This window comes from Gigantopelta aegis, chromosome 9 (genome assembly GCF_016097555.1).
Source record: "Gigantopelta aegis isolate Gae_Host chromosome 9, Gae_host_genome, whole genome shotgun sequence".
Taxonomy (NCBI): domain Eukaryota; kingdom Metazoa; phylum Mollusca; class Gastropoda; order Neomphalida; family Peltospiridae; genus Gigantopelta; species Gigantopelta aegis.
The window spans coordinates 34,639,079-34,647,056 of NC_054707.1; the positions used below are offsets into that span (position 1 = coordinate 34,639,079).

A 7,978-nucleotide genomic window follows, 5' to 3' on the forward strand; every position below is an offset into this window, starting at 1 on the left:
AGAAAATGTCTAGGAATCTCAGAATCTTCTACAACAGTCGTGTTTTCTAAGAACTCTTGGAAATTCAATGTCCTGTATCCTCCGCTGGGATTTAACATCCTTTTGATATTCCAGTCTTGAACACACCCACCGAGAAGTTTGGAGAATGTACCCAAGGCAGAAGTGCTAGAACCTTCAGTGGATGTAAGCACGTGTCAAATGGTCGATTGATTGATTGGTCGATTGATCGATCGATTGATTGATTGATTGACCCTTTTGATTAAAAATATTAAATTTAGCAACAGAATTTGTCTGAGACTTCACCGGTTAAAACTTTTACAATAGCGGTAAAGGAAGTCTTTTGCAAGTTCGTTTCGAAATTTTAACGTCGGCGCCTTTCTAGGTTCGTGCTCGTAAAACTTCATAAGTCCAGTAACGGATCCAGGGGGTCCAGGGATCCGCCCCCCCCCCCATCCCTGTTTTTGAAAACTGTTATGTGTAAAAGGAGAGATCAGTCATCACATTTGGGACCCCCCCCCCCCCTCCCCCCCCCTTTCAGAAATTTCTATAGTCCTTATCAACAGGTAACGTCGGAGTTTTTTTTATGGTAACCTATGAAATACAAGTTAGCTATTTCAGAGACGATTATTTTCTAAATGGACACAAACATACTGATTTACTTTTACTTTTTTCAAATCAAACTGAAATTATTTTTTAAAAAAACCCAAAACAAAACAATAACCAAAATCATGTTCATGGCGGCTGCTAAAAGGACTATAGACTCAAAATTTTAATGACCTCACATGCATGCAATTTGTATCGCGTTGCTATGACGTTAAAGTACAGTCATGGGCGTATGGGGACGCTTTGATTTAGGGGGGCTGGAGGGGGTTGATTTGCCCGAAATTTTACCCAGATAAAAACTGCCCGAATTTCCCCCCACTGTTTTCCCACTGTTTTGCCCGAATTTGGGGGGGGGGCAATTGCCCCCCTACCCCCCCCCCCCCGGGTCGTATGCCCATGAGTACAGTATCTTCTTACACACCCGTTGGTGAAAACATCATGCGTTATTTTTGATAACACATGGGTTGTTTACACACGTACGTGTGTTGACAATTTCAAGACATACGACTGGCTGCTCCTAGGTGATGACCAGATCACCAGTGTTATGCATCCAATGAAAAACAACACGGTGGAAATAGATTACACTGTGACGTATAGTTAACCTGACAATCATGTGTCTGTGATGCGTAAGTTAGCAACAAGTGCAACGGCTGTAAATAACTTTTAGTCGAAAACGATGTTAAAATTTGCTTAAATCCTGGTTTCTGAAGATATGTAAGAAACAGAATAATACATTCGTGTCCGTTAGATACCATTTATCTCACAACTCGTTGTTTAAAAACGTATCAAACTCGCTTTCGCTTGTTAAATACATTTTAAAACAACTCGTTGTGAGATAAATGGTATCTAACGGCCACTCATGTATTATTCTCTATTTAAAATTGTTGACCAGATAATTTTTCTGAAAAAATATCAGTATCCTTGAAATGGATAATATATTTTGCGTGCTAGGAACTCTTGCAGGAGCAGTATCCTGGAACGGAGAACCTGTCGAATGCGAACGGTGGCCATTGACTGAAGTCAGACACAAGTAGGAACAATGTGATTTTTTCCATTCTACAAGTTCCGAAACAGAAGTGTGGCGCTGAGCTGAAAATGCAAAACATTGTTACTATTAATGTATGGTGATTTGTATCATAAATATATATTAAATTATGTAAGAAAAATCAGTGATGTTAGAGTTATTTAGGATTTGAGTAAAGATAATTTGAATGTTTTTTTCTCTTTTAGATCTACAATCTAAGAGACAGAAGGGTAAACAGAAAGAACTAGTAACAGAAAGAAAGAAATGCTTTATTTAACGACGCACTCAACACATTTTATTTACGGTTATATGGCGTCAGACATATGGTTAAGGACCATACAGATTTTGAGAGGAAATCCGCTGTCGCCACTTCATGGGCTACTCTTTCCGATTAGCAGCAAGGGATCTTTTATTTGCACTTCCCACAGGCAGGATAGCACAAACCATGGCCTTTGTTGAACCATTTATGGATCACTGGTCGGTGCAAGTGGTTTACACCTACCCATTGAGCCTTGCGGAGCACACACTCAGGGTTTGGAGTCAGTATCTGGATTAAAAAACCCATGCCTCGACTGGGATCCGAACCCAGTACCTACAACCCTGTAGACCGATGGCCTAACCACGACGCCACCGAGGCCGGTTGAACTAGTAACAGAGCCAGAGAGAAAGAGACAGGAAGGAAGGAAATGTTTTATTTAACGACGCACTCAACACATTTTATTTACTGTTTTATGGCGTCGAACATATATTGAGAGTGGAAACCCGCTGTCGCCACTTCATGGGCTACTCTTTTCGATTAGCAACAAGGGATCTTTTATATGCACCATCCCACACAGGATAGTACATACCACGGCCTTTGTTACACCGTTGTGGCACACTGGCTGAAACGAGAAATAGCCCAATGGGACCACCGAAAGAAATTAAAGTTTGTGTAAACAGCCGTGAAAGAGACATTCCTGAAAGACACAATGCAGCTTATCATAATGATATAAACACTAAATATAATCTTTAGAGAAAAAATAAAAATAAAAAATAAAAAAAGGAGGGGGGGGGAGGGGGGAGAGACAGAGACAGACAAAGAAACAGAAAGAAAGAGACAGAGAGCAAACATTGTAATAGTCCGTCGTCAACATGGGTAAGTATCCGTGTTCAAGACGCCGGAGAAGTTTTACCAGTAGTTAATACTTACGAACACTGAGCAAATGGGATCCACTGGTACTGGGGCGGAAACAGCTGGTCGAGGTGGACTATGACTCGTGTAATTCCGTTAATGTTCGTCAAAGTCGTGTAATTGACGTACGACCGTGTACTGTGAAGAAAAAATCTCATATCACAAACCAAACGAAGAGTCGCCATTAAAGGCATTCTCTCTAGTTATTAGATTAGTGTAAAACATATATTCATATTACATCTTTTGTACTCTTAAATTAAATAGAAGTGTTTGTATAAAGTGCTCTTACTGTGGGGGGAGCTTCTATTGGGGGGGGGTGGGGGGGCAGTGCTCCTACGGGGGGCAGTACTCCAACTCGAGGACTAAAAAGGGTGTTGTTTTTTTTGTCTTTAAATAAATATAAAATGTGGCCAGGGTCTCCCCCCCCCCCCCCCCCCCCAACACACACACACACTAGAGGTTGTGCCCAGATATCGTTCCTATGGGCCTGGGTAGCTAGTGGGAATATCTCTATCAGCTCAGTTGGCAGAGCGCTAGACTCTCGTACTGAGGATCTTTGGTTCGAAACCCCTCGGTTAGTGGAGGTTGATTTATTTTTTGTTACATATTTTATATACAACATCTTGCTTAAATTAACAATTTTGGCAAATACAATGGACCGAGTTTACGAAGCCTGTTATTTCTTGAACGCAGGTGTTTTTCGCATTGTAAATGTCTGTAGTTACACACGTGTAAGACATAAACAGCCATTGTAAATGTCTGTAGTTACAGTAAATGTCTGAAGTTACACACGTGTAAGACATAAACAGCCTTTGTAAATGTCTGAAGTTACACATGTGTAAGACATAAACAGCCATTGTAAATGTCTGAAGTTACACACGTGTAAGACATAAACAGCCATTGTAAATGTCTGTAGTTACACACGTGTAAGACATAAACAGCCTTTGTAAATGTCTGTAGTTACACAGGTGTAAGACATAAACAGCCTTTGTAAATTCGACCCAATGTGTTCCTGGTCGTCCCCGTGTTAGTTACTGTAGTAGTAGCTGAAAATGCATTGTATGCTAAAACCTAGATATGAGTAGTATGCGAGCCAGAACCCAAACTTTTGGCCTCCGGTATCATATGAGGGGAATAAGGCTCATAGTAATTTTTCACAAGGTATATACCCCTAGAGTTAAAGCATTGTGATAGCATTGGAAACAGTGGTAGCTTTTAGTATGTTATCACCTTTTGTATAAGCCTACCCTAAAATAAACTGCAGAATTTTATTATTTTATTTTGATAAATGGAGTGACTAATATATACGTATACGTAGCCTACTTCGGAGTTAAGGTAAGAAATGTGTTGTAGAACAGAATGTGGGAATATGCAACATAATTAGTATAGGTGTAATAGCATTGTTAACGGAAGGTCTGTCATGCCTCCAAGACTACAGCTACATTTAAATACAATTTCTCCTTTTCATGTATGATATTTAAAATAATGTTTATAATAGTTCTTCGCAGTGCATTTGAAATTAATGTGTTAATTCGTATTTCAAAAGAAGGAAGGAAGAAGAAAATGTTTTATTTAACGACGCACTCAGCACATTTTATTTACTGTTTTATGGCGTCGGACATATGGTTAAGGACCACACAGATATTGAGGGAGGAAACCCGCTGTCGCCACTTCATGGGGTACTCTTTTTCGATTAGCAGCAAGGATCTTTTATATGCACCATATCATAGACAGGATAGCACATACCACGGCCTTTGATGTACCAGTCGCGGTGCACTTGCTGGAGCGAGAAATAGCCCAATGGGCACACCGAAAAGGATCGACCCCAAGCGAGCGCTTTACCACTAGGCTACGTATTTCAAAAGGTAAACGATATTAAAAAATACTAGCGTACGAAACAGAGAACTGGAAATTGGTAATATTTCAGAGTGGGATTTTTTTTGTGGGATTTTGTTGGTTTCTTTGTTTGTTTGTTGTTTTGTGGTTTATTGCTGTTGGTTGTTGTTGGGGATTTTTTCGGGGTGGGGTGTTGTGGGGGTGTTGTTTGTTTGTTGGGTAATTTTTATTGCTATTATTATTATTTTGGGGGGTGTGGGGAGAGCGCAAAACTCTTAAAATATCGAGATGGGGTTTATCTCGCCTCATTTTTCTCTTTCCTGTTTTAAAAATTCCTTTTCCCCCTTGTTTTTGTTTAACTTTATCAGACAAGCGATTATAAACCCCAGAGTACGTGTCTATGACTGGGACAACCACCCTGCTTGTGTGTGATAAACCTAATATAATATATCTGAACATACTTACGTCGGGCAACACTGGTCAAAATCGTGGTTCCCCGGATTGGAGTTGTCGCCTGAAATATCATGTGCGCTGTCGTATAACGTGTTGTATGTTGAGTCGTACGAAGTGCCAAGTATCGTGTCAAAAAAGGACAATAAGTGGTTGCCATACTTTCTTTGATGGTCATCTGTCCATTTCGATTCTTCCCATCCTATTTGTTCTTTTGTCTTAAAAAGTCCTCCGTATAATTTTGGAATATCGTAGTAGCTGAAATTCCCGCAAAAGTTAACAGTGCATCTCTGATGAAATTCATCGGACATGACGACAACCATAGCAAGGGAGAGTAGTGCCACAGTTTCTGTGAAATACATTGTTGCTGAAAGGAAATAAATACGAAGATATCAACTTTCTCTATAAGAAAACAACAAATTTAATAGGCCCTTCGCCTGTCATCGGATGGGTTTTTCCCAGTTTAATTCGGTAAAAGGCGTATTCATTTAAAAAAAAAAAAAAATGTATTGTTTTAGATTCTTATACGCGTGCATGCCTTAAAACACACACACACACACACACGCACGCACGCACGCACGCACACACACACACACACACACACACTATCGATCTCTATCTCTATCTCACACTCTCTCTCTCTCTCTCTCTCGTTCTCTCTCTCTCTCTCTCTCTCTCTCTCTCTCTCTCTCTCTCATACACCCACACTCTCTCTCTCTCTCTCTCTCTCTCTCTCTCTCTCTCTCTCTCTCTCTCTCTCTCTCTCTCACTCTCTCTCTCTCTCTCTCTCTCTCTCTCTCTCTCTCTCTCTCTCTCTCTCTCTCTCTCTCTCTCTCTCTCTCTCTCTCTCTCTCTCACACACACACACACACACACACACATCTATAATATAATAAGCAAGGCCGTTTTAACAGTTTCCAATCGTTCTGACCCTTACTCCACTTTTAACATGTACTGTCAACTGTCTTCTTTGTATTTACCTGATGTCGTATTTCGCAAGGATATTTTCGCACTCAGGTCCAGTAGACTATCGTACACACACAGTGCTAAATATTGCGTACAAAAATTAATTCCGTAAATACAACCATTACGGACGCCGCCATCTGTGTTACTTAATATACACAGTGACTATATACACAGTTGTCTTTTTTCTTGTTTTCTTTTTGTTTCTTTTTTTTTCTTGAGGGGGGAGCCCAATGTAAGATCACCACACCCCATCTAATATGGAATTAAACACTCACCGTCTGTATTCTGTAACCAGATCACGTAATTCAGTGGATGATAGCTGCTACAGACAGAATCAGTATTTCCGAAATGGCTGTATGCACTTTTTCTAGCGGATTGCCATCTTCAACCACCGTGGACGTATGTTCGCTATGTAAGCGGTATGTCGTGATGAAATACCTCGGTTGTCGACACAGACCTTCGGTTAAAACGTCTAGCTGACATTCTGTCATTCCGTCAGCTGTTATGACATGAAATGTTGGCGAGGGGAGGCTCCAGTGAACGGAGCTGACCCACATCAAGATGTCATGATTCAAGTCGGCGCATTCTTAAAGTGACCAAAACCCAGGTGTAAAAGAAAAACCCATATAACGGCGGGAACGCTCGTTGTCTGGAAAACCATGACATCATCTGTGAAGTTTTAATGGAACTACGTGATTTACTCTAGACTACCTCGCTCTCTGTCCTGTCTGCTTGTTCCCGTCATGATAAACCGTGAAACGTATTTTTGTCATGTAAGCTTATTTTTAATTAAGGTACAAGAACACTGGTACTGACTAAAGCATGGAACTTAACTGCCCCGTACAACGGTTTGCGCGTGGGTACGTGCGTGCTTGTGTGTGCATATAAATGTACGTGCCAATGTATGCGTCCGTGCGTATGTGCATGGACGTACATGTGTGTGTGTGTGTGTGCGTGTGTGTGCATGACTCCAGTTATTGCTACATTGCATCACATGCATCGAAGAAATGTTGTTTCTCTCTGTTTCATTTGTCTACCTACATGACATCAGTGAACTTTTACCATCACAATAAAGGTCGTAGAAGTGTTGGTTTGGTCTTCCAAAAAACGAAATAAAAAATAGTTTGATGTGTGAAGGATAATACTTCGAGAAATAACATACACACACACACACACACACACACACACTCTCTCTCTCTCTCTCTCTCTCTCTCTCTCTCTCTCTCTCTCTCTCTCATTTGTCTCTCTCTCTCTCTCTCTCTCTCTCTCTCTCTCTCTCTCTCTCTCTCTCTCTCTCTCTCTCTCTCTCTCTCTCTCTCTCTCTCTCTCTCTCTCTCTCTCTCTCTCTCTCTCTCTCTCTCTCTCTCTCAACCGAAAAACCTAATAATCCACTAAATATTTAGTATCCTTTACATAAATATATATATACACCAAAATGACAACACATGAGAAAGACAATTGTATCCTCAATACATATGATGCTAATGCAGCCGCGGATCCAAGATATATTTTGCAAGGGTCTACATACAAGTATTTAAATGGAACTTGTGTATTAGCAGTGAATATACTTTTAAAAAAAAGATCCTCTTCTGTAAATGTGAATTGGCTGGGCTGTACTCATATTAAAGTTTATTTAAAGTTTGTCTTGTCTAACGATATCACTAGAGCACATTGATTTATTAATCATCGGCTATTGGATGTCAAACATTTGGTAATTTTGACATATAGTCTTAGAGAGGAAACCCGCTAAATTTTTCCATTAGTAGCAAGAGATATTTTATATGCACAATCCCACAGACAGAATAGTACATACCACAGCCTTTGATATACCAGTCGTGGTGCACTGGCAGGAACGTTAAATAGCCCAATTGGCCCACCGACGGGGATCGATCCCACAACGACCGCTCATCAAGCGAGTGTGTCACCAC

At 40.5% G+C, this 7,978-nt stretch overlaps 1 protein-coding gene across 1 annotated transcript; it reads right to left on the reverse strand.

Moving 5' to 3' along the window:
* Positions 1-1,420: 1,420 nt before the first annotated feature.
* On the reverse strand, positions 1,421-6,463 carry LOC121380563. Its single transcript, XM_041509434.1, has 4 exons — positions 6,326-6,463; positions 5,100-5,451; positions 2,817-2,936; positions 1,421-1,692 (listed from the first exon to the last, which is right to left on the reverse strand). Exons 2-4 carry the CDS (start codon positions 5,444-5,446, stop codon positions 1,551-1,553), a joined length of 609 nt encoding a protein of 202 aa, XP_041365368.1. The 5' UTR covers positions 5,447-5,451; positions 6,326-6,463; the 3' UTR covers positions 1,421-1,550.
* Positions 6,464-7,978: the final 1,515 nt, after the last annotated feature.

Excerpts from the sequence above, each read along its gene's own strand:
- LOC121380563 (XM_041509434.1), bottom strand. The coding sequence starts at position 5,446 with ATGTATTTCACAGAAACTGTGGCACTACTCTCCCTTGCTATGGTTGTC. Across the intron at positions 2,937-5,099 it reads TTTGACCAGTGTTGCCCGAC|TACACGGTCGTACGTCAATT; the intron begins GTAAGTATGTTC and ends TTTTCTTCACAG. Across the intron at positions 1,693-2,816 it reads ATCCCATTTGCTCAGTGTTC|CTCAGCGCCACACTTCTGTT; the intron begins GTAAGTATTAAC and ends TTGCATTTTCAG.